At 42.0% G+C, this 27,030-nt stretch overlaps 1 protein-coding gene across 3 annotated transcripts in view; it reads left to right on the forward strand.

The window, feature by feature from the left end:
• The window catches only part of NBEAL1 (neurobeachin like 1), a 273,447-nt gene that overhangs the window by 31,216 nt on the left and 215,201 nt on the right, over positions 1-27,030 (forward strand). For all 3 annotated transcript variants that reach the window (XM_056534118.1, XM_056534117.1, XM_056534119.1), the window contains exon 2: positions 3,001-3,510. In XM_056534118.1, coding sequence (XP_056390093.1) covers positions 3,460-3,510 — 51 coding nt within the window. In that variant the 5' untranslated portion in view covers positions 3,001-3,459. The remainder of the gene's footprint in view (positions 1-3,000; positions 3,511-27,030) is intronic.

Below are 27,030 nucleotides of genomic sequence, written 5' to 3' on the forward strand. Positions count from 1 at the left end.
GCGCTGCGCTCTATTAGAGGCGAGTCCCGGCTTCACTATGACGCCGGGCCCGCCGTGATATGACGCGGGGTTACTATGTAACCCCGCGTTATATCAGGAGAGCAGGACCAAGGACGTACCGGTACGGTAACCCCTTAAGGGGTTAAACTATACATTACATACTTAGGGATTAACATAGGCAAGACACTGTCCTCCTTGTATACCCTCAATTACCCTCCCCTATTTAGACAGATCAATGATGAGTTGATACGCTGGTCCAATCTTTCTCTCCTTTCTAGGGAGATGCCACCTTTTCAAGATGATAAGCTTTCCGAGGCTATTGTATCATTTGCAGACCCTACCCCTTCTTCTGAAGCATAAGGCTGTACAGGTGCTTAATTCTGCATTTACTCATTTTATATGGGCCACCCCAGGATTGCACTTCAGAAATTAGGTGGAGTTGGATTTCCCAACATTTGCTGTTATAACTTGGCCTGCATCTTCAGACACATGGGCTGGCTCCGTGAATCTAGTTTTCACTCTAACTATGACACTGAAGCTGATCTGGTCTTCCCATGGAAGCTCTCAGCTTGTCTTCACACCCGCATTCCTTGCCTCTTTAATTATTAGAGATACTGTTTTGACCTGGAAAGCAGTCCGCAAAGCTTTTTGCCTTCCCTTCTTGCTGTCCGGAAGCCTTGACCTCTGGGGACATCCTGAATTCCCTCAGGGACGTGAAAGTCGTTTGAGAGTTGGCGCCTGAGAGGGATTCAAGTAGCGAAACAGCTTATACATGCAGAGGAGAAACGCTGGTTTCACCCACAGGAATTGCTAACAAACTTCTCCTTGCCGCCCTCTCATTTCCTTCAGGTTTCTCAACTTCTCTCCTTCTGCAGGTTGTGCCTCCGCGACCCTTCTTCTGAGGTGTCCCCCTCTCGCTTTGAGGATGTCGTAGGTCCTCAACCCTGGAAGGTGACATTGTCATACCTTTACAGATGTTTTAGCAGGTTATTCCCTTAAGGTATCCAGGCGGGAGGTGTTTGCCAAATGGAAATCTATTTTACAGGATGGGGAAGTACGAGACAAGATCTTGGAAGGTTGGGCCAAGGTTAGAGCTAATGACTCAGATGTTATGGGTGGAATAGTGGCTTATATTGCTAGGTACTGGAAAGTAAAGGTCCCCATAACCCCTCAAGCTCTTCTTTTCCAGTGTGTCGACCCTGAGGTAGCTGCAACAGCTGGGCTACATGGTGTTCCTCGCTTCCTTTATGCTATCCTGTTAGTGGCGAAATGTATCCTTCTCAGAGAATGGATCCAACCCCGTATGCTGGTAGTGGCTGACATGGTTGAGGAGTTGAAGTCCTTCCTGGAGGTCGACAGACTGGACATGGAGAGGCATAGGGAAAGAAATGGCGGAAGTTTATGGTTGCTCACTATGATAGGTCCCAGATTGAGGCCTTTGTTTGAATGGTACTGCCAAGCTCCCCTTATGCCTTTCAGATGGTGTGGGACGAAGCGGGAATCCGGCTCTGTAGCATGGCAGAGAAAACTTAACGAGACCGAGTATCCTCTTCTTTGGTTCTTCTTTCTTTTGCCCTATTTATTCTAGTGTTTCCTCTTTCTTTCTCTATTTATTTTACTTTATGTACTGTTTTTCATCTGGATGAGTATGTGTGTTTGTGTGGAGTGGTGGTAGGGGAGTTGACCTAAGTTGTTGACCTTGCTTATTGGTCATTATTGTCATTCCTTATTATAGAATTGTAAAATTAATAAACAAAGTTATAAAAAAAATAATAATACTGATCAAGTAGCAAAATACATGGAAAAATATGTTATAGTGGTAAGAATTTAAAACATACATATTATTATTATTATTATTTTTTTTTAAAGTAGTACAGTAATAAAAAAAAATTAAATACGGGTATCGTTTTAAATGTGTTGACCCACAGAATAAAGATAACATGTCAGTTATGAAGTGCATTCTGTTAAAACAACCTCCCCCCCCCAAAAGTAGCAAGATCGCAAAATGTTTATTTTTATTTTTTTTACTCTTCCCTCTTCCACCCCCAACATCCCCCCCCCCCCCCCCCAAATATTTATTTATTTATTCTTTATAGTTACCACATACATTTTATGGTAAAATGAAAGGTGTCATTACAAAGTGCAATTGGCTGTGCCAAAAAAAAGCCTTCATATGGCTCTGTAGGTGGGAAAATAAAGGTTATGCCTCTTAAAAGGCCAGAAGGAAAAAAACAAAAATGCAAAAAAACTAAACAAAATATGCTCAGTCCTGAAGGGGTTAAGACTACAATGTTATTTGTTTAATTATTTTATTTATAATTATTGAATAGTATCATTACCACATTGAAGATGTTGCAGAAAGCTCCTCCCCCCACCATGAAATGGCTGATTTCAGAGAACAAGAGATTGTATTCAAGAGCTGAATATCATGTGTAAATTAGATACACAAGTTTGGGGTCCCTGTAAACTACATTATTAGTTTATATATAACAAAAAGGAGTAGTATTTAACATTTTTTTTTTTCCATGAGAATAGGTCAGAGTACCATGTGTAGTGTTACCATGGCTTTCTTTTTGGCCATGCAATTTTTTAGTAGCTGAAACATTAAAATCTAATAAAGGCTGTTAGGCCAAATACATAATTCAGAATTGCAATTTTTTTTTATAAGGCACAGCGTTTAACAGTGTGGTACACCTACACCTAAATGCACCAGAGCCCTCACCCTCTCTGCCAGGTGGGCATATTAAAGCTGCCGTTAAGCCATCATGGCATGTCTGAAGATAGATCCCCTGCAGAGATTAGATTTAAGGGCTTTACACATATTACTTTAATGTATACAAGCTTGCCACTAAACTGTTCATATTACTCCATAGTTTGTAGCTATTATGTTGTGTGTGAACTGATGCAGTTATGGAACGATTTACAACCTCTATGATTGTGCAGAGATCAGAAACCTTTTATTCTATACTGAATAACATTTACCATTGTCTTTCTTCCTAGGTGGATCAGCAGCTGAGTGTCTTTCTTACTCTTCACAACATAATGATAACAGAACTTCCTGATGTGTGTGCCAAGATCGTCATTGCTGGATAATGGATGTGAGATCACCTAGTAGTAAAGCTAATGAAGGACTTTTGCACTGTAAGAAATAACATTAATACCACTTTGAAGGTGTTCAAATTACCAGCACTTCGTATATCATCCTTCAAGTCCCTTACTTAGGGAACTAGTGTGTTGTCACTAAAAGAAGTGCAGCCTTACTAAGCATGTCCAAGTCCTGTTAAGCTGGTTTTGTGCTGGTCTGATTAGCAGGGAACTCGCCTCTGTGCTCATTTTGTTTGTTTGGTGGGAGTGCATCACCGGCAACCTAAATGTAAACTACTAAGGATGAAACACTACACAATGCAGATGGACTGGTTTTGAACTATATTTGTGAAAGTGTGAAGTGAAGGTCACAGAATGGCATCCAAGGAGAGACTATGCGAGCTTTGGATGCTATATTGCAGCAAGGTAAGCCTTTTCTTCTCCAGCATATGATTTGTATTAGGTAATGTTCTAAAGAGATGATGTGTAAATGAAGTATTGCTGTACGCTAGAAAGAAGTACACAAGGTGACTCAATGTAGCTGTGAGAAGTCTTTTGTACATGGGGTTTGTAGTTTTTAAAACAATTATTTATTGATAAAAGTAATCATTCCTTTCTGGATATTTACAAAGAGGACATTTGGCATGAACTTTAGATAGTAAATAGGGTTTGTAACCACTACAGACAGTGCTATCCAGGCAGCAGGCATTCACACTCATTTTCATTTCACTACAGCTGGTCATATCCCCTGGCATTTATGGGATTATGATAGTACTCAGTATATTCATGCTAACTATGCTGTAAGTAAAGTGCTAAAGAAACATTGGCAGTCTCTGTTTTTAGAATAACACAGGTATTGTTAGTAGCATGGTACTATCATTGCAAAGCATTGGTTTTATCGGGCTCCAAACATGCTCAGTTTCCAAACTTTACATTATTTATGTGTATCTCATAGATGCTTAATTTTGTTTTTAAAATTGACATTGAGGATGTGGCTATGGACATGGCACTTGTATGTAGAGGAACTAAGAATATATTCCTTGTCCATGTAAATGCTCTACCCTGTGAAGCAGTAGGTCATGAAGATGGAATGCTTAAGAAAAGCATACCTGTCAAATCACAGAAAAAAGATAATGCTTATAAGTGAGCCCATCCTCACTTACCATGTGTTCAGTTCCTCCCTGAGTCTGCTCAGTTCATGCTACAGTCTGATAGGATAGCGGTGAGCACAGAGGATTACCAGTTGGCATGAGGAACCCTAGTGTTTTTTTTTTTTTAAATAAGCCTAGTTTTTTTTATAAAAAGGAGATAACATTTTTATAAAGGATATTAACACCTTAAGAACCAAGGGTGTACCTGTATTACCTGGTCCCATTATCTGTGTTTCAAACACGCTCACGAGCTGAGCACGCTTCAAACCCGGTGGGTCTCGACTGCTATCAGCAGCCAGGACCCACGGGTAATGCCAGGCATTGTCGATCAGGCAGATGCCAGCATTAATCCTTTAGACGTTGCGATTAAAGTTGATTGCATCGTCTAAAATCAAAGTGAAATGATCCTGGCAGCTCAGCGGAGCTGATCAGGGGACCATCACAGTAAAATTATGATGTCCCATTCAGCTGAGTGGACGACGGGTGGGCCCTTACCTTCGCCCTCTGATGGGTCCTCCGCTGCTCCAGGAAGCTTCAGCAGGCTAGAGCAACAGAGCACTGATAACACTGATCAATGCTATGGCCTAGCATTTAGCAGTGTATGAAATCAAAAGATTGCATGGTATAGCCCCCTAATGGAGACTAAAAAAAAAAAGTTTATAAAAGTGAACCTCCACAGCTATCCTCTTCCTGGTTGCCGGTGGCCGATCCATCACACTGCGGCTCAGCTTATTGTCGGCCGCAGCGATGTCTCACCCCGGCCACCGAAAGGCTGACAGTGTGATGTATCCTTCCTGGTGAAGGTGCCGAATACGTCACACCACCGCCCAGCGAAGCAGAAGCAGGACATCGCTGTGACCAGCAATTAGCTGAGCCGTAGTGTGACGGATCGACCACCGGCAACCAGGAAGAGGATTGCTGGAGGCACTGGGGGGAGCAGTGGCAGGGTAAGTCCTGATTATTTCTTTAACCCCTTAAGGACCAGGCCAATTTTTTTTTGCGTTTTCGTTTTTTCCTCCTCGCCTTCTAAAATCCATAACTCTTTTATATTTCCATTTACAGACCCATATAAGGGCTTGTTTTTTGCTTGACCAATTGTACTTTGTAGTGAAACCTTTCATTTTACCATAACGTATGGCGAACCCGAACATTTTTTTATTTATTTTTTTTCTTTTTTAGGGAGGAAATTTTAATGAAAACCACAATTTTGCACGTTTTGGAGGGTTTCGTTTTCACACTGTAAATTTTATGGTAAAAATGACATGTGTTCTTTATTCTGTGGGTCAATACGATTAAAATGATATCCATGGCTAGATACCGTATTTATCGGGGTATACCACGCACCGGCCTATAACGCGCACCCTCATTTTACCAAGGATATTTAGGTTAAAAAAAGTTTTTTACCCATATATCCTTGGTAAAATGAGTGTGCGTGTGTGCATGTGTATACCCCGATACACTGTTTCTGACCCCGCAGAAAGCCCCCAGGAAAGGCAGGGGGAGAGAGGCCGTCGTTGCCCGCTTCTCTCCCCCTGCCTTTCCTGGGATCTAGAGCTTCTCTCCCCCTGCCTTTCCTGGGTTCTAGAGCCCTGCTGCCGCCGCTTCTCTCCCCCTGCTATCGGCGCCGCTGCCCCTTCTCTCCCCCTGACTATCGCCATCGCTTCTCTCCCCCTGCTATCGGCGCCGCTGCCCCTTCTCTCCCCCTGGCTATCGGGGCCGCTGCCCCATTGCCGGCACCGATAGCCAGGGGGAGAGAAGCGGCCCAGGCAATGGGGCAGCAGCGCCGATAGCCAGGAGGAGAGAAGGGACAGCAGCACCCATTGCTGGCACCACTGCCCCGTTGCCTCCCCCATCCCCGGTTGTATAATTACCTGTTGCCGGGGTCGGGTCCGCGCTGCTTCTGGCCTCCAGTGTGGCATCGTTGCTATGTGCTGCGCGGCGCAATGACGAGTAACGTCAATCGTCATTGCGTCTTGCAGCGCATAGCAACGATGCAGGGGACGCCACACCGGAGGCCAGAAGCAGCGCAAACCTGACCCCGGCAACAGGTAATTATACAACCAGGGATGGGGGAGGCAACAGGGCAGCGGCGCCGGCAATGGGTGCCGTTGCCCCTTCTCTCCCCCTGGCTATCGGCGCCGGCAATGGGGCAGCGGCACCGATAGCCAGGGGGAGAGAAGGGGCAACGGCGCCGATAGCAGGGGGAGAGAAGGGCCGGCAGCAGGGCTCTAGACCCCAGGACAGGCAGGGGCAGAGAAGCCTGCAGTAACGGCAGGTCTCTGCACCTGCAAAAGCCGCTGCAGTTCATTGATTTAAAGCGCCCACTTTAAATCATTGAACTGCAGTGGCTTATCGGCGTATAACACGCAGATAGACTTTAGGCTAAAAATTTTAGCCTAAAAAATGCGTGTTATACGCCGATAAATACAGTACTTTTATATTTTTGTACAAAATCATTAATCTAAAATTGCCCTATTTTGACCAACTATAACTTTTTCATATTTCTGTATATAGTATGAGGGCTAATTTTTGGCGCCGTCATCTGTACTTTTTATCGATACCACATTTGCATATATAAAACTTTTAGATCATTTTTTAATCTTTTTTTTTTGGAATAAAATGTGACAAAAACGCAGCATTTTTGGACTTTTTTTTAATGTTTACGCCATTCACCGTACGGGATAATTAACATATTTTGATAGTTCGGACATTTACGCACGCAACGATACCAAATATGTTTATAAAAAATTATTTTTTTTTACACTTTTTGGAGGGTAAAATGGGAAATACGGACTCTTTTCATTTTTACATTTTTTCATACCTGCCGTGTATGATGCGAGCACCACTCTGATACTCGCGGTCATACACAGGATGTAAATGTACGTCCTGGTGCGCCAAGTACCAGCAAATCAGGACGTACATTTACGTCCGGTGTCGTTAAGGGGTTAAACAAGCAGGTAATTTGAGAAAAAAAATTGTGTCTGAGTTCTTCTTTTACTCTTTTGCCAAGATGTATAACATTTAAAAAGTTTTTAATTGTTACAGTGCCCATTAAAGTGTGTATGTTTGACCACACCCCCTTGATGAATACATTATCCTAAACTGACAAGTACATTCATTATGTGTTCCTACATACAATAGTTAGAGCAGTGTAAATAACTACTTATATTCCACATCAGGCATGGGCAACCTTTGGCACTGCCGATGTTTTGCACTACATCTCCCATTATGCTCTTAAAGCCAAAATGCTGCAAAATCATCATGGGAAATGTAGACCAAAACATCGGCAGTGGCTATGCCTGTTCTACATCATTACAACAAACTCATTCTCAAGTCACAAACATAACATTTTTATCACTGCGTTGCTGGTGCTTAAAATGTAGCTCCAGTTAAGATTGCTGCTCCAACCAATATTTGGGGTGACAATATGAGATGTGGGCCATCTGGTTTCCTAGGCAACCATACAATGCCCGAAGCGTCTTTTAAAGTAAATACTTCCTGTTACTATTTATGCAGATGTCTTTTAAACTAAATGTTCATTATAATCCTTCTGACCGTGTTTCTACTTAAACGGACTGAACGGTAAAAATATTAGCAGTACTAGATGAGGAGGTGTAAACAATTGGCTGGATCCTAAAGTCCGGGATCACTTTGGTCCATAAAGGGTTAAAAGGTGAAATGTATTTCCTACAGCAGCCCTACAGAGCGCCCTGTGTGGTGCCCATAACACACGGTGTGGTTTCTGGTATGCAGGGAAACAAGGCTTTAGTCAGGGATGAAATGTTTCATAGCTTGTCGGCAAAGTTTAAGCACGTCCTGAGTACACTGCATGTACTGTCTGTATGTGAACTTTAGGGCTGCATAGATGGCATTGTTTATTTATGCCCCGGCATGAGCACAACTACACTTTTTCTTTCTATCCATCCATCCATTTTTATCTTAGTTTTTTAAGAGCAAGGAAGGTAATTATAGGACTTTTTTTTTTGTGTTGTAACAACCTTCGCACATTTTTACAAAAACTATTTGGGATACTCCTTTAGGGTATGTTCACACATACAGGATATTGCACAGATTTGATGCACAGGATTTGTAACTGTAGATTAGAAATTGTGCTCAGTCATTTAGTTTACATTGAAATCTGCAGCAGAAAATCCTGTGCATCAAATCCTGTGCATCAAATCCTGCGCATCAAATCTGCGTACGTGTGAACGTACCCATAGGTGCGTATTTTCTGCAGCAAATATGCTGTAGCAGATTTTGCTACCCATAGAAGTCAATGGGCAGCAGAATCTGCTGAAGCTAAATCTGCTGCAGAAAACATGCACGTGTATTCACATGTACTGTATACTGCCTATATTTGAAGCTACAGATTTCAATGTAAACTTATAGACTAAACACAGCATTAAATCTACACAGGATACTGTATGTGTGAATACGCTCTTTAGGGTATGTTCATGCACACATAATCAGATTATGTACTTGTGAACCACAATGAATCGTCTGACAAAGTAAAATTTTAGACAACAATATAGGCATCGCTGTCTGGGAGTAACTGGAGTGAATGAGAACGTGATCAGTGTTTTAAATCACTAAAATAACTCCTATATATACAATATAAATTCAATCGTTGACAATTATATTAATCTGATTGCTAGTGGGATCTTCAGAAAACCATAACGTGAAAACCAAGCCCAAGAGTGTACACAGCTGTGTTATGTCAACGGCCGCTGATACTTTGTGTGAGCAGTGTGAATGTCTGGGACTGTTGGGCTACATTGAAAAGTGGTGCCCTATGAATGCCCGCTGTGCCAGTAGATCTGTGCTAGCCATGAGCCCATACAGATTACTGGGTATGTTTAGTCACTCTTGAGCCTTCCGAATCCATTACTGATTCCATGTTAGAGAAATTGGGGAGCGGAACCCTATCACTGTTGCAAAGCTGTATATTTATTCCTGTTTTTCTTGAAGATAACCATTCTAACGCACCATAAAAAAATATTTTTTTTAGATACAGGGGCTGGGGCATTGTGATGTCATGGCCCTGCACCCTCGTGATGTCACGCCCCGCCCCCTCAATGCAAGTCTATGGGAGGGGCATTCTCTCCATGCAGCAGATGACACTGGTGCTGCTGGAGAGATCACGAGGGTTCCAGCGGCAGGACATCAAACATCTTATCCCCTATCCTTTTGGATAGGGGATAAGATGTCTAGGGGCAGAGTATCCCTTTAATAACATGATTCTCCTTCTATAGTGATGCCGGGATGTTCATCTCAGAAATACTACAACTGAGCAGAAAGAATCCAACTTGTCCAGTCTACTTTGTTTTTCCAGTTTTGAGCCTAGACAAGGATTGTAGGTTCCTACAGTATTGTACATACCTGATCAGCTTTATATGGGACTTACGTAAATGTTACAGTAGCAAAGGTGGGCTATGAAAACAATAGTGACTGTGAAAAAGTTGGTTACAGGGATCTGCTTTCTTCAGGAAATTGTAATTTGTGATATGTGTATTATAAGCTGTCTTGTAATTGCAGGTGATTCATTTGGGAGTGTCTGCTTCGATATTGTGACAGAATGTTTGTCATGACTGGATATCTGATACAAGGCATTTTTAATGTTACACAAACCATTAGTGATACAATATACAGTCATGGCCGTAAATGTTGGCACCCCTGAAATTTTTCTCACAGAAAAGGATTGCAGTAACACATGTTTTGCTATTTATTAAACCACATTGATCTGTATGAGGAATCTAATGATTCCTCCTGAAAGTGTAAAAATATAAAAACACACACATTAACCCCTTCCTTTTTAGTATAAATCACCCCCCTTTTCCCAAATTCCATATAAAAAATATGTAACCATAATAAAAATAAACATGTGGTATAGTCGCGTGCGTAAATGTCCGAACTATAAAAATATATTAATTAAACTGCACGGTCAATGGCGTATGCTCGAAAAAATTCCAAAGTCCAAAATAGCGTATTTTTGGTCACTTTTTAGATCATGAAAAAATGAATAAAAAGGGATCAAAAAGTCCAATCAATACAAAAATGGTACCGCTAAAAACTTCAGATCACAGCGCAAAAAATTAGCCCCTCATACCGCCCTGTACATGTAAAAATAATAATCTCAATTTCCTTAGTCTTTCACAGGTGATATAATTATGGTCAGTGAATCAGGCATCACCAGTTATATCACCTGTGAAAGACTAAGGAAATCAAGAAAACATGACCTGTTGGGGTGCTTGAGGACTGCGTTTGGGAAACACTGGTATGGACCTACAGAATAAACAGAAAGTGTCATTTTTACCTAAAAATGTACTGCGTAGAAACTGAAGCCCCCCAAACTTACAAAATGGTGTTTTTTCTTCAATTTTGTCGCACAATGATTTTTTTTTTGTTTCCCTGTCGATTTTTGGGTAAAATGACATGTCATTACAAAGTAGAATTGGTGGCGCAAAAAAAATAAGCCGTCATATGGATTTTTAGGTGCAGAATTGAAAGAGTTATGATTTTTAAAAGTAAGGAGGAAAAACTGAAAGTGCAAAAACGGAAATACCCTGCGTCCTTAAGGGGTTAAACTCACGTGGGGCAAGGAACAAGTGTGGACGATAAAAAAAAAAAAAATCACCTGAAAGCAGATAAAAGGGAGAGAAGTTCACTTAGTCTTTGCATTGTTTGTCTGTGTGGTCCACACTAAGCATGGACAACAGAAAGAGGACAAGAGAACCAAAATTGTGGAAAAATATCAACAATCTGAAGGTACCAAGTCCATCTCCAGAGATCCAGATTTGCCTTTGTCCACAGTGCGCCACATTATCAAGAAGTTTACAACCCATGGCACTGTAGCTCATCTCCTTGGGCGTGGACGGAAAATAAACATTTTTGAAAGGTGTCAGCGCAGTATAGTCCGTATGGTGGATAAGCTGCCCCAAACAAGTTCCAAAGATATTCAAGCTGTCCTGCAGGCTTAGGGAGCATCAGTGTCAGCGCAAACTATCCGTCGACATTTAAATTAAATGAAACTCTATGGAAGGAGACCCAGGAGGACCCCACTGGTGACACAGAGACATAGAAAAGCAAGGCTACATTTTGCCAAAATGAACTTGAGTAAACCAAAATCCTTTTGGGAAAATGTCTTGTGGACAGATGAGACCAAGATAGAGCCTCTTGGTAAATCACATCATTCTACTGTTTACCGAAAACGGAATGATGTCTACAAAGAAAAGAACACTTTACCTACAGTGAAATATGGTGGAGGTTCAATGATGTTTTGGGGTTGTTTTGCTGCCTCTGGTACTGGGTGCCGTGAATGTGTGCAAGGCTTCATGAATTCTGAGGATTACCAATGGATTTTGGGACGCACTGTACAGACCAGTGTCAGAAAGCTGGTTATGTGTCCAAGATCTTGGGTCTTCCAATGACCACAAACATATGTCAGAAAGCACCCAGAAATGGATGGCAACAAAGCACTGGAGAGTTCTGAAGTGGCCAGCAATGAGTCCAGATCTAAATCCCATTGAACACCTGTGGAGAGAACTTAAAATTGCAGTTGGGAAAAGGCACCTTCCAATAAGAGAGACCTGGAGCAGTGTGCAAAGGAAGAATGGTCCAACATTCTGGCTGAGAGGTGTAAGAAGCTTATTGATGGTTATAGGAAGCGACTGATTTCAGTAATTTTTTCCAAAGGGTGTGCAACCAAATATTAAACATTTTGGGAGTTTGGTGTGTCATTATGTCCAATTCGCTCTTTTTCCTCCCTTTTTTTGGTTTAGTTCCAATACACACAAATAGAATAAACATGTGTATAGCAAAACATGTGTTACTGCAATCCTTTTCTGTGAGAAATACTTCATTTTCTTGAAAAATTTCAGGGGTGCCAACAATTACAGCCATGACTGTATATAAAACTTATTGTATAAAACCTCTCGGGTATAAGTGGCATTGTGTTGTCTAGAACTGTGCACTTTGCTGTTTTATTTTAAGTAAATAATGTTAGATCGATACTTCTGATGGCATGTGAATGACAGCTGAATGAGTGTTTCATAGCTGCATACCATGCCGGACCTAATGGTTAAGTACAAAGGTCTTGTCAGACTAGCTTGGTATGTTATGTGGACTGGTTGTAGATGGTTTTTGTCTGTTAAGCAGGCTAAGTATCAAGAATGCAGGGCTTACATAACAGAGGCTGTTGTTTTCATTTTTTTAATTGGAAACTTTCTCACTGCAAAATCGAGACTTTAGTTAATCCTTAATTCTTAAACCAGTTTAACATGTTGCCTTAGGGTCAGATAAGAGGTAAATAAAACAATTTTTTTTTTAAACTCCATAAGGGCGCCCTGATGTCCTGGTACTTAAGGACACAGGGCGTACCTGTTTGCCCGTTGGAATTCCGGTCACTGCCGCTCGCCAAATGGGGACCGGACCAGCATGCCTGCTGAAATCATTCAGCAGGCACCCCGTGCAAACCCCTGGGCGGTCCCCATGTCGGCAAATTGTTGCGGCAAATCACCGATCAATTCGACATTTTGTGGCTATTCTGGGTAAATCTGGTCCCTGGTGACCCGGAAAAAAAGGGTGATAGGTGCCATCTTTTAGCAGCAGGAGTGAGGTGGCACTGGTGCCACCTCACGATTGTCCTGAAGGGCATGCTGGGAGTTGTTGTTATGCAACAGCAGAAGGCATAGCTACAGCTCCCAGCATAACTTTTGATAGTTTGTGCATGCTGGGGTTGTAGTTATACAACAGCTGGAGGCACGTTTTTTCTATGAAAAAGTGTACCTCCAGCTGTTGCATAACTACAACCCACAGCATGCACAAACTACCAAGGGGCATGCTGGGAGTTGCAATAGTGTGCCTCCAGCTGTTGCATAACTTCAAGTCCCAGCATGCCTTTTGGCTGTAAGTGCATGCTGAGAGTTGTAGTTTTGCAACAGGATAAGGCACACTGGTTGCGAAACACTGAGTTAAATAACAGGCTCCCAGTGTTTTGCAACCAGTGTGCCTCCAGCTGTTGCATAACTACAACCCCCAGCATGCATGGACAACCAAAGGGCATGCTGGAAGTTGTAGTTTTGCAGCAGCTGGAGGTTTGCCCCATCCCCCCATGTGAATGTACAGGGTACATTAACATGGTCAGGTTTTACAGTGAGTTTCTCACTGCAAGTTTGAGATGCAGCAAATTTTCCGCTGAAGCTCAAACTCCCAGCGGGAAACTCACAGTGAAACCTCGACGTGTGAATGTACCCTAAAAACACTATACAAAATAAAGGGTAAAAAACTTTATCCGTATATACCCCTACACAGTTAAAAACTGCCTGGTACGGCAAGGTTTCCAAAATGGAGCCTCCAGCTGTTGCAAAACAACAACTCCCAGTATTGTCGGTCAGGCATGCTGGGAGTTTTGCAACAGCTGGAGGCACCCTGTTTGGGAAACACTTGGGTCATTTTGGTATTGGAGGCAATTCTAATACTTGCATCCGGGTCCGTCCCTATGCAAATCTCTCATTTCAAGGCAACAGTTTAGGGTCACATATGGGGTATTTTCGTACTCGAGAGAAATTGCCTAACAAATTTTGGGGTTCTTTTTTTCTCCTTTTACTTCTTATGAAAAGGTAAAGTTGGGGTCTACTCCAGCATGTCATTGTAAAAAATGTTTTACATTTTTTTACACTATCATGCTCATGTTGCCCCATAGTTTTCATTTTCACAAGAGGTAAAAGGAAAAAAAGACCTACAAAATTTGTAACGCGGTTTCTCCTGAGCACGGAAATACCCCATATGTGGACGTAAAATGCTCTGCGGGCGCACAACAAGGCTCAGGAGTGAGAGTGCCATGTACATTTGAGGTGATTTGCACAGGGGTGGCTGATCGTTAGAGCGGTTCTGACATAAACGCCAAAAAAAAGCGCCAGGGGGGTGTGGTGAAATAGCCGATAACTTATACCAGAATATCGGTATAAGTTATCGGCTATCGGCCTTAAAGTCCACAGATTATAGGTATTGGCCCTAAAAAAATCAATATCGGTCGATCCCTACATTGTAGTATAACTGCAGAGCATTTTACTTCCTAACATGCAGTATTTCCATAGTCAGAAGAGATGGGACTACAAATTTTGGGGGGCATTTTCTCCCATTACCCTTTGTAAAAATGGTAAATGTGGGAAAAAAAACTGCACTTTAGTGAAATTTTTTTTTTTTTTTCATTTACACATCCGACTTTAACGAAAAGTCGTCAAACACGTGTGGGGTGTTAAGGCTCACTGGACCCCTTGTTACGTGCCTTGAGGGGTGTAGTTTCCAAAATGGTACGCCATGTGGGCGTTATCTGCTGTTCTAGCACCATAGGGACTTCCTAAATGTGACGTGCCCCCCAAATACCATTTCAGAGAAACTCACTCTCCAAAATCCCAGTCACTCCTTCCCTTCTGAGCCCTCTACTGCGCCCACCAAACACTTGACATACACATATGAGGTATTTCCTTACTCGAGAGAAATTGGGTTCCAATTTTTGAGAGGATTTTTCTCCTTTTACACTTTGTAAAAATTCAAAAACAAGAACATGCGAATGTAAAAAATGAAGATTTTCTCCTTCACTTTGCTATTCCTGTGAAAGACCTAAAGGGTAAACTCACTTAATGAATGTCATTTTGAATACTTTGAGGGGTGCAGTTTTTTATAATGGGGTCATTTGGGGGGTATTTCTAATATAAAGGCCCTTCAAATCCACTTCAAACCCGAACTGGTCCATGAAAAATTCAGATTTAGAAAATTTTGTGAAAAATTTGAAAATTGCTGCTGAACTTTGAAGCCCTCTGATGTCTTCCAGAATTAAAAACATGTCAACTTTATGATGCAAATATAAAGTAGACATATTGTATATGTGAATCAAAATATAATTTATTTGGAAAGTCTATTTTCCTTATAAGCAGAGAGCTTCAGAGTTCAAAAAATGCAAACATTTTTATTTTTTCATAAAATTTTGAAATTTTTCACCAAGAAATGATGCAAGTATCGATTAAATTTTACCACTAACATAAAGTAGAATATGTCACGAATATGTAGAATATGTCATAAAGTAGAATATGTCTCTGAATCAGAATGAAAGGTAAAAGCATTCCAGAGTTATTAATGCTTAACCCCTTAACGACCACGGACGTAAATGTACGTCCTGGTTTGGCGGGACTTCCCAAACCAGTACGTACATTTACGTCTTGTGTATGACCTCGAGCATCAGAACTGTGCTCGCGTCATACACGGCAGGTTCCGGCTGCTAGCAGCAGCCGGGGACCCGCCCGTAATGGCCGACATCCGCGACCGTGCGGATGTCCACCATTAACCCCTCAGATACCGTGATCAATACAGATTGCGGTACTTTGAATGGATGATTGGATCGCCCGCAGCGCTGCCGCGGTGATCCGATCATATAGTATGGCGGCCGGAGGTCCCCTCACCTGGCTCCGGCAGTCTCCCGGGGTCTTTTGCTCTGGTCTGAGATCGAGCAGACCAGAGCAGATGATCACCGATAATGCTGAGCAGTGCTGTGTCCTATACATAGCACTGCACATTATTAGCAATCAAAGGATTGCTATAGATAGTCCCCTATGGGGACATAAAAAATGTAAAAAAATAAGAAAATAAAAAAGTTGAAAATGTCAAAATAAAAAGTAAACAAAAAGCGAAAAATCCCCTCCCCCAATAGAAATGAAAATTGTCTGTCTTTCCCATTTTACCCCCAAAAAGCGTAATTAAAAAAAAATAAATAAACATATTTGGAATCGCCACGTGCGTAAATGTCCGAACTATCAAAATATAATGTTAATGATCCCGTACGGTGAATGGCGTAAACGTTAAAAAAGTCCAAAAATGCAGCTTTTTTTTTTTGTCACATTTTATAAAAAAAAAAAAAAGATCTAAAAGTTTTATATGCAAATGTGGTATCTAAAAAAAAGTACAGATGACTGCGCAAAAAATGAGCCCTCATACCGCCCTATATACTAAAAAATGAAAAAGTTATAGGTGGTCAAAATAGGGCGATTTTAGATTACTGATTTTGTACAAAAATTTTTAGATTTTTATTTAAATTTCTTCCTTAAAAATATTTTATGGTAAAATGTGAGGTTTCATTACAAAGTACAATTGGTCACGCAAAAAACAAGCCCTTAAATGGGTCTGTAGATGGAAATATAAAAGAGTTATGGATTTTAGAAGGCGAGGAGGAAAAACCGAAAACGCTAAAATAAAATTGGCCTGGTCCTTAAGGTGAAAATGGGCTTGGTCCTTAACCCCTTAAGGACTCATGACGTTCTCATACGTCTTCACTTCAGAGTCCTTAAGGACAATTCAGATCAGCGATGCGCTGCGATTCCGTTCCCCGCCGCTCGCCGGGCGGGGATCGGAGCCGGATGTCTGCTGATTTCATTCAGCAGACATCCCGGCAGTGTGCCGGAGGAGGTCCGGAGGACCTCTTATGGCGGCGATCGCTGCAGGACGCCGTTAAGTATAAACCGGCGTTCTGCAGCGGTTCCGGGTCATCAGGGTCACGTGTGACCCTGTGACCCGGATAAAGATGATGAATGGTGGTGTCATATACACCACCAATCATCATCCTTACTGTACTGGGGGCTGGCATTGTTGCCACCCCGCTCAGTACAGTTGTGATTGGGTGGCCAAAGTGGCCACACCAATCACAGTGTAATGGGAGGGGATGGTGGGGGCTAAGGAGCATGTTGCTCCGTTCTGCCCACCATTCCACTCAGGTCTGGCGAGCAGGACGGAGCCCCGTGCTGCCACCATCCCCTCAGTGTGAAAAAAGTGCCCCTTGCCCCCTTTCTGTGGCCCCTTGGCACAGAAATCCCCCAGGGTTAGCTTTAGATTAGGTAGGGAAAGGTTAGGGTTAAAAAAAAAAGTCCTTTTTTTTTTTGGTGTACCTCAGTGGGTGTCCGTGGGTCCGTAGCACCTTTAGCTGCGTGACCCCGGCCCTGCTGGGTCGCTGCGGTCTGCCGCCAGCCTTTTTTGGGGGGCGCAGATCTTTTTTTTTTTTTTCCTAACCGTGTGTCTCTTAGTCATAAAAGAGCGGTCCGCCACCGTTTGTTAAAGCCCACCCGCCGCTGATCAGTCCCGTAGTACTGATCAGCGTTTTATTTTTTTGTGGTGCTGGCGCTTTTTTTTCGCGTTTTCTAGCATTTTTTTGCACCCATAGGCGGTCCGTGCCACCAGTAGCAGGCGTGTACTGTGTGGCCGTACCGTACCTGTGTGCGCGGCGTGCCTCACCGCTGTCAGTGATTTATCACTGGTCAGCGTTTTTTTTTTTTTTTATTGGTACAGGCACTTTTTCTGTTAACGTGTTTTTTTTTTTTTTTTTTTTTGCACCCATAGGCGGTCCATGCCACCAGTAGCAGGCGTGTACTGTGTGGACGGACCGTACCTGTGTGTGCAGCCTGTCCCACCACTGTCAGTGATTTATCACTGATCAGTGTTTTTTTTTGGGTTCAGGTGGGTGCATTTTTTCGGGGTTAAGCTTTTCTTTTTTTTTTCCGGGTTTTTTGTGTGGGGGTCTGTGTACAAGCCACCAGCCACTGTTCTGGGCTGAGTGGCCGGACCCCCACTGACTTCTGCGCCCCCTGCCGCCACAAGCGCTAATCAGTGCGCACACCACTGATTAGATAAAGCTTTTTCTTGGCGCAGGGCTTTTTTGCGCTAGAAGTCCCCCTTTAAAAAAAAAAAAAAAAAAATCCCCTTTTTATTTTATATTTCGGTTAGGGCTGGTTAGTTTAGTTAGGTTAGGGGGGTAGTCTCGCACCACACCAGACACAGCACATACACAAATAAAGTCCCCCCCCCCCCCCCACACACACACCCGTATCCCCATTAGAGTAGGGAAATGGCCCGCAGAGCGTTTTCTGCCCCTCCCAAAAAAAAATTAATCAAACCCAAAACATCTTTCCCAATACCCCCAATATCTTTTTTTTCTTCCCCCTTAAAAATGGGTCATGGGACACAGAGTCAATAGCATTGGAGGTTTGCAGTTGCATCAAATGCGCAACGCTCTCTCTCCCGCATTTGAGGTAACAGAATAGGGACGGCCCCACACATCCCCTTCCCAGAATGATGATTCAGAGTATAGGGTTTGGGGCGGGCATCATTTTTACTTTTGGCTGTACTCTGGGTCATCATTCTGGGAAAATAATTGGCATATCAGTATTAAAATTGCAATTTTCTTCCCCCCCATAGTACACTTCATCCATTCCTGGAAAATAAATGAAGGGAACACCCGTCTGTTCCAAATCTCCACTTCACCCTATACACCTTCCCTAGGGGGTGTACTGTTTGTAATAGGCTCACATGTGGGTGTTCCTTTCTTGTATTTTCCTCTGAGTGTATGTAACTGTTAGGTCCGTAACAAACATCCGCCTCAAATGCGAAGAGTTCTCGCTGAGCTCTGTCGTATTTCCAGGCGACAATTCGGAGTCACATGTTAGTTGTTCCCAGAAAAATAAAGCAGAGCATAGGTTGAAAATTGCAATTTTCAAAATCTACCCTTCATCCATTCCTGGAAAATAAATTTAGGAAACACCTGTGAGTTCAAAATGTCCTCTTCACCCCTATACCCATTCCTCAGGGTGGGTACTTTCTGTAATGGTGCCACATATGGGTGTTAAATTTTTTTTTTATTTTCCTCGGAATGTATGTAACCGTCAGCTACTGATATGCCATAGGCCACAAATACAAAGTGACCTCTATGACTTCTGAGCCTTGTTGTGCGCCGACCAGCACGTTACCCCATATGTGGATGTATTTTACATCCACATATGGGGTATTTTTTTTCTCAGACAAAATAGTTCTACAAACTTTTGCCCTATTACCCAATGTGAAAATGAAACATTTGGGGTAACACTATCAATATAGTGCAAAAAAATCAAATTTTTCACTTTTACGGCCCACTGTTCAAAAAATCTGTGAGGTGTAAGTACTCACTGTAACACTGTTACGTTCCCCGAGGGGTCTAGTTTAAAAAATGGTATGCCATGTGTGTTTTTTTTGCTGTCCTGGCACCATAGGGGCTTCCTAAATGCGGCATGCCCCCAGAGCAAAATTTGCTTCCAAAAAGCCAAATGTGATTCCTTCTCTTCTGAGACCTGTAGTGCGCCAGCAGAGCACTTTTCACCCCCATGTGGGGTGTTTTCTGAATCAGGAGAAATTGGGCTTCAAATTTTGGGGGGTATTTTCTGCTTTAACCTTTTATAAAAATTTTGGGAAACCAAGCATTTTAGGTAAAAATTTTAAGTTTTTTTTTACATATGCAAAAGTCGTGAAGCCCCTGTGGGGTATTAAGGTTCACTTTACCCCTTGTTACGTTCCCCAAGGGGTCTAGTTTCCAAAATGGTATGCCATGTGTTTTTTTTTTTTTGCTGTCCTGGCACCATAGGAGCTTCCTAAATGCGGCATTCCCCCAGAGCAAAATTTGCTTCCAAAAAGCCAAATGTGACTCCTTCTCTTCTGAGACCTGTAGTGCGCCAGCAGAGCACTTTTCACCCCCATATGGGGTGTTTTCTGAATCGGGAGAAATTGGGCTTCAAATTTTAGGGGATATTTTCTGCTTTAACCCTTTGTAAAAATTAAAAATTTTTGGGAAACCAAGCATTTTGGGTAAAAATTCCAAAAAGCCAAATGGAACTCTTCTGTGCTGAGACTTGTAGAGCGCCAGCAGAGCACTTTTCACCCCCATATGGGGTGTTTTCTGAATCGGGAAAAATTGGGCTTCAAATTTTGGGGGGTATTTTCTGCTATTACCCTTTTGAAAAATGTTTTTTTAGGAAAACAAAAAATTTTTATTATTTTTTTTACATTTGCAAAAGTCATGAAACACCTGTGGGGTATTAATGCTCACTTTATCCCATGTTACATTCACCGAGGGGTCTAGTTTCCAAAATGGTATGCCATGTGTTTGTTTGTTTTTGCTGTTTTGACACCCTAGGGGCTTCCTAAAGGTGACATGCCCCCCAAAAACCATTTCAGAAAAATGTTCTTTCCAAAATCCCCTTGTCGCTCCTTCCCTTCTGAGCCCTCTACTGCGCCCGCCGAACACTTTACATAGACATATGAGGTATGTCCTTACTCGAGAGAAATTGGGCTACAAAAGCAAGTAGAAATTTTCTCCTTTTACCACTTGCAAAAATTCTAAAATTGGGTCTACAAGAACATGCGAGTGTAAATAATGAAGATTGTGAATTTTCTCCTTCACTTTGCTGCTATTCCTGTGAAACACCTAAAGGGTTAAAACACTGACTGAATGTCATTTTGAATACTTTGGTGGGTGTAGTTTTTATGATGGGGTCATTTATGGGGTATTTCTAATATGAAGAGCCTTCAAATCCACTTCAAAACTGAATTGGTCCCTGAAAAATATAGAGTTTGAAAATTTTTTGAAAAATTGGAAAAATGCTGCTGAACTTTGAAGCCCTCTGGTGTCTTCCAAAAGTAAAAACTCATAAATGTTATGATGCAAACATAAAGTAGACATATTGTATATATGAAACAAAAAAAAATGATTTTGAATATCAATTTTCCTTACAATGAGAGAGCTTCAAAGTTAGAAAAAAGCAAAATTTTCATTTTTTTCCATAAAATTTTGGGATTTTTCACCAAGAAAGGATGCAAGTTACCATAAAATTTTACCACTATGTTAAAGTAGAATATGTCACGAAAAAACTATCTCGGAATCAGAATGATAAGTAAAAGCATTCCAGAGTTATTAATGTTTAAAGTGACAGTGGTCAGAATTGCAAAAAATGGCCGAGTCCTTAAGGTGAAAAAGGGCTAAGTCGTTAAGGGGTTAAAGTGACAGTAGTCAGATGTGCAAAAAACGCTCTGGTCCTTAAGTCCAAAATGGGCCTGGCCTTTAAGGGGTTAAACATGGTGTCAAATCATAAACATATTTTGTATTTTAATCTTTAAACTTAAAAAAGAAATCTAATGAAGTATTATGATGTTTCCTTTGCTATACATTTTGAACAACAGGTGGTTTTAAAGCTATGTGCGTAGTGACCCTCTTTTCAGTGTAGAGCGGTCAAATGAAACTGCTTTCTGCTTGTCAGGTAAGGTACAAAGCCTCTGCAGAAGCATTCACAAGAGGATCCCTCCAAGGAACAGCACAGGAATCAAACCGGCGCTCAGACTTCAATTGCAAAAATGTTCTTTATTTCCCGGCATGCTGGGAAATAAAGAACATTTTTGCAATTGAAGTCTGTGATCGCCGGTTTGATTCCTGTGCTGTTCCTTGGAGGGATCCTCTTGTGAGTGCTTTACCTGTGTTGCCAGGAACGGCTGCCTAACTTCACCCGTCGAGGGTCAATTTCCTACAGCCTACACCATAGTTGTACTTGGTCGTAGTACAACTCACTTCGGTGAGCAGTTTTGCTTCTAAACATTATATTGGATTTTTTTTTTCAATTCTTTATTTTCGAATATTGCAATACAACAGAACATACAAGTGTAATATGAAGTGTTGATGTATCATTGTAAAATCCATAAAACAACTCAATCAAGTGAAGTATTGGCAAACATCTACCTATGTTATACATAAAGCAGAAGGTCAGTCATGCCTATAAGCATCTTATAAGTACGAGGTGATGTCACCTAGGAGCCCATTTAATTAGGTGGAACTGTAATAGGAGCATGGTACTGAACATAATAGGGTCAATGAAGATGAGCATAATGTGCCAGAGTACTGAAGGAGAAAAAGAAAAAGGAAGAGGAGAAATGAAAAGGTGAAGGATTTCTCCAAGGTGGGAGGCAGAAGAAAGAGAAAATAGGAAGAGAGAGAGACAAGTGGAGGATAAAGAATAGATACAAGGTTTTTGGTCGTGGGTGAGGAGGTGGAAAGGGGGAAGGGGGGGGAATTGTCCATGGGGTCAGTGGCTAGAACCCTGTTGCGATGTCTGGTGCGAGAGAGGGGGAGCAGTGTCAGCATCACGAAAGCCCAGCCAAGGAGCCCATATACTCCAGTATCTGTCATGGGAGCGATCACTCCAACTGGAGAGCTCCTCCATTCTACACAACTGGGAGACCTTAGAAATCCACTGTTGAACTGTAGGAGGTGTTTCATCTAACCAATGAAGTGGAACTAATGCCTTGGCTGCAGTTAGCAGGTGTGCAATCAGAGATCTCTTTGACAGGGTGCAATCCTTAGTCGATAAGCCCAAGAGAACCACCTCTGGTGAGAGAGGGACATGCCATCCCACAACCTTATCTATGATGAGATTCACTTCACTCCAGTAAGACGTTATCCTGGGGCATGACCACCAGATGTGAGACAGAGAGCCCACGCCCCCATGGCATCTCCAGCACGCAGGGGAGGCACTCAGACCCCAATGATATATTAACTCGGGCGTCCTATACATCTGGCTACTAATTTATAATGACCTTCTTGTAGCTTGACGCACCTAGAGAAGCCATGGGAGCTAGTTAGAATAGATTTCCTCTCTTGGTCCGTGAACCTGCGCCCCAACTCCTCCTCCCAGGACCTCAAGTACAACGGATTAGATGTTTGTCTCTCATCTCTCAAACAGGCATTAAATGTGGAAAATTTTGGCTTACAGTTCGGCGAGAATTGCATCAGCTTATCTATCCAGGTCGGGTTTTCACCAATGACATACACCTTTAGAAATGCAACACACATCTCCCTGAGCATATGAAGATGTAGAAAGTTAAACATTATATTGGATTTAACGTTATCAAACTAGGAGCGCTTTTCCTTTAGTTTTTTGTTTCTGCAGAAGCATGGCATTATAGCTAAAAAAAAGCGGAGCAAGTAACAGGGCTCTATGCTGTCACTTGTGCTTGGCGGTATGAACAAAAATATATCCCACAATATTTTTCTAAGTTACGGCGGTTTCATTGTATTTAACGGTATTTCAGGGGGGTCCTCATTATAGTGTCAGGTGGTCCTCACCATGGTACCAGGGTCTTGGTCAGGCCGTCCGGTAACTCTCCTCCATGTCTCCGCAGTTCTGCTCGATTTTCCCACGCCCGCCCGGAAGTCACGTCCCCGCTGGGAGTTGTGGTACCCCTCCCAGCTCCTCACAGTTAGTTTAGTGTGGCTCGGACTACACTTCCCAGAGACACTGTGTGGAGTTGGTTGCTATGGAAACAGTATTGCGGTATGTGAAAAATTCATATTGTAAAGAAAAAAACACACCGGTATTCAGTATGAATCGGTGTACTGCCCAGCACTATACCACATACTTTATTATTTAATTTTTTACATTATTTTAGTAAAAAAAAAATGGGAAAGGGGGGATTTTAGCTTTTATTAAGGAAGAGGTAAATGGGAGGGAGTTTAAAAAAAAAATGTTTTAACACTTTTATTACACTTTTTTACTTTTTGTTATAGCTCCCATAGGGTTTGTGCATACTGCAGAGCATTGCACCCTAGGGTCTGTAGAAGACCCTACGGTGAAATGCTCTGCAGTCTGCACATTACCTCCATGTGTGTATGTACATTCCTATACAGGTGGGGGAAAGTGCAGAGCATTTCACCCTTGTCTGAAGTACAGACTACGGTGCAATGCTCTGCATGTACCCCCACCTGTATAGAAATTTACACACACACACTGCTATACACATGCAGAGCATTGCACCCTAAGGTCTGTAAAAGACACTAGGGTGCAATGCTCTGTCTGCAGTCTTCTCTGCACATACCCCCATGTGTATAGCAGAGCAGACTGCAGACGCAGATGGAAAGATCACACTGGGAGGATCGCTGACCGCCGGTGTCGAAGCATAGCGCACAGCCAGTGTGCTCTAGAAGATTTTAATTTTTACCTACTGAAAGGGGCCCGGGCGCCGGCATTGGCAGCTGAAGATGGCAGGGCAGGCTGAGCGGGGGAAGGAATGGCGGCACTATGGCAGTGGGAGGAGACAATTAGGAGGAGCAGCAGCCCCACCCTGGTGAGTGATTGGTGAATGTAATCGGACTGTGGGCTGCCACTGAGTCTGCTGCTGGTGCTGCTGCCAAGTCTAAGGCTGCTGCGAGATTTGTGGGACCCGCAGGCATAGTGCCTGACTTCCCGCGCCTGCAGCAGCCTCCTGATCCGTATTGCGGTATATGAAAAATTCTTATCGTAAAGAAAGACAAAAAACGATATTCGGTATGATTTTACTCTGAGCCTGTTCCCAGGAGCAGAAGTGGGAAAAATATTTTCTATGCTAGAATCTATGCAGTTACTTTAACACCACAGCTATTAATAGCCTTTTAGATCTTTGTTGTATGGAAATAATTAATGACATAACCAATTTAACTTCAATAATTAACAGTCTATAATAAGAAAGCACTAAATACTCTCTCGAGGGACTACACCCTTAGGTTTTGGAATTATCCTATCTGCTGTAATAAAGGGTGTTCACTGTGCTTTTAATGTGTTATCATCCAGCTATTATTTGCCAATAGTTTCTGTGAGATGATATTTCTTTAATGTCCCTCTTTATTACAGTGCAATAGTTCATGGTTGTATCATGTCTATAATTGGAAGTCTCTGGTGTGCCATGCAATGTGTCACAATATGCTGTTTGTTTGTACAGATCTTAGGCTACATTCACACTGCCGGTTGTCTCTGTCAGTGTGGAGCCCGTTATTTTAGGATCAAGAATAGCCAGAGAAAAATATAGTGCTTGCACTGTCTTTTTCTTTTTGACTATTCTCTCCGAAAATAATGGCGCTCGAAGGACCCCATTGACTATAATGGGGTCCATCGGGACCCGTTATTGGCCGTTATGACCCATCAAAATTACGCCCGTCAAACTGCAAAAAAAAAGTGAGTTTGACGACTGTATTTGACTGGACATACCGGCAGTGTGAAAGGGCCTCACGGTAAATTTCATGATGTCCAAACAATAGATGTCTGTGATCTGATGATATCATTACAGCCTAAGAGAGTAATGGTAAATGCACTGGTAAAACATTCAGTGAAGTCATGTTGGGGTGTAACTTGTGTCCAGTGCCTTAGATATTGGTGAATAAATGTTCTGTTTTGTCCCAACATGTAGTGTGAATGTGTAGCCTAATTGTATTTGTCTTCTGATCTTTGCCAATTCTATTCTTAAATGACTGGAGCTGTTATGTGTTATTGATTACCAAATAAATACCTCTCTGTCATCAGGGGCAAATGGGGCAACTTCTATGAACCCCTATGAATCAGCTAGTACTTTTTAGTGACTCCTAAACAATTCTTCTGTCTACATGTTTCATTTGTTTTGGTTTATTCTATTGGAAACTTTTTATGGATTGCTTCCTCCTTATTCTGTGAATGTCATATACGGCTTCATGTCACAATTTGCTATAACAAGAGCTCCAAGTTGCCCACAGAGGAAATAGTGATGTGGCCCTTGTCTCGCCTATAAATGTCTCTACCAGCTAAGAAAAGAGTCCCTTCATTCTAAGCAGTTATCCATATGGAAATATGTAATCATGTAGTTTATGACTTGGTTGGTTAATCTGACTAAATAACAGGTGGGGTCGGTTACAATGTCATTTAACTTAAGAACCAACGCCAGGTTAAGGCTGGGTTCACACCATGTTTTTGCAATACAGTTCCCGTATACGTTTTCAATTTGAAAACCGTATGGAACCATATTGAAACCCAAATGCATTGACTCTCCATTTAAAACTGTATACCAAAAGATGCATCAGGTTGTGTCCATTTTGCATCCTGTAGGGTTTAGTCAGTTTTTTTCCCATACTCAAAACCGTAGCCTACCATTATTTTTGGGCTGGGTGAAAAACCGTATTGAAACTTAAATGTTTTTTTGTAACATGGGAGCCAATGGGAACCGTACAGAACCGTATCTGCGTACGGTTCCACCCGGTTTTCACCATATGCTTTTTGACTTTTCACAGTTTTTTTTTCTTAGAATTTCAATCAAATAAGTGAAACTTTATTCATAATGGAATGAAAAGTTAAAAACGTATACGTTTTGTTTCTTAAAAAACAGATGCAACTGGACATCATTCTTCAAACCGTATATGGTTTTTAACCGTATACGGATTAAAATTTGCACACGCATTTTGATACAGTTTAGTCAGGTTTTGAGGAATCAGTTTTTTTTTTAATCAAAAACCTGATACGGGAACTGTAATGCAAAAACGTGGTTTGAAACCAGACTAAGTTTCTCTACACTGCACTGCCATAGCATTCTTACTATATTTATCATTGTACTGTTTTTTGGAAGTTGGAAAGTAACAAATTCAGTCCCGGGTAGTGTCAGTTTCTTGAATTTGGAACATTCAGTTCAATAGATATTTTCTGATATTTTATGCTGTTGCTTTAATGGAATTATTAGATTGTTAATAGTAAAAAGGGTTACCTTCCAGTCTGTGACCATGCAGTTTGCAGGACAGATCGGTGCACATTCTGTTTATGAGTACTTACATATCAGCATGAAAAGTGGAGCAGAGACATTGACCTGTTCATACTGGCCATGTGTCCGTCTGGACAACCAGTGCATGCGTAGTATGAGTCTATGGAGGGCCACCCATTTCTTCCCTCTTGCTTCTGATGTTTGGGTATGCTGCCCTGCAGTGCATGCTGGGTGTAGTATACATTATGTCCTCAGAAGATGGAAAAAAACTGTGGCTGTTCAGGGAAACAGTGTTAAAGGAGATATCAAGTGCTGAAAAACTTATTCCCTATCCTAAGTATAGGGGATAAGTTTCAGATCGCGGGGGGTCCGACCGCTGGGGCCCCCCGCGATGTCATGTACGTGGCATTCGGCAATCTCTGGCTCTGCCACAGCG

The sequence above is a fragment of the Hyla sarda genome, chromosome 8, assembly GCF_029499605.1.
Source record: "Hyla sarda isolate aHylSar1 chromosome 8, aHylSar1.hap1, whole genome shotgun sequence".
NCBI classification, from domain to species: Eukaryota; Metazoa; Chordata; class Amphibia; order Anura; family Hylidae; genus Hyla; species Hyla sarda.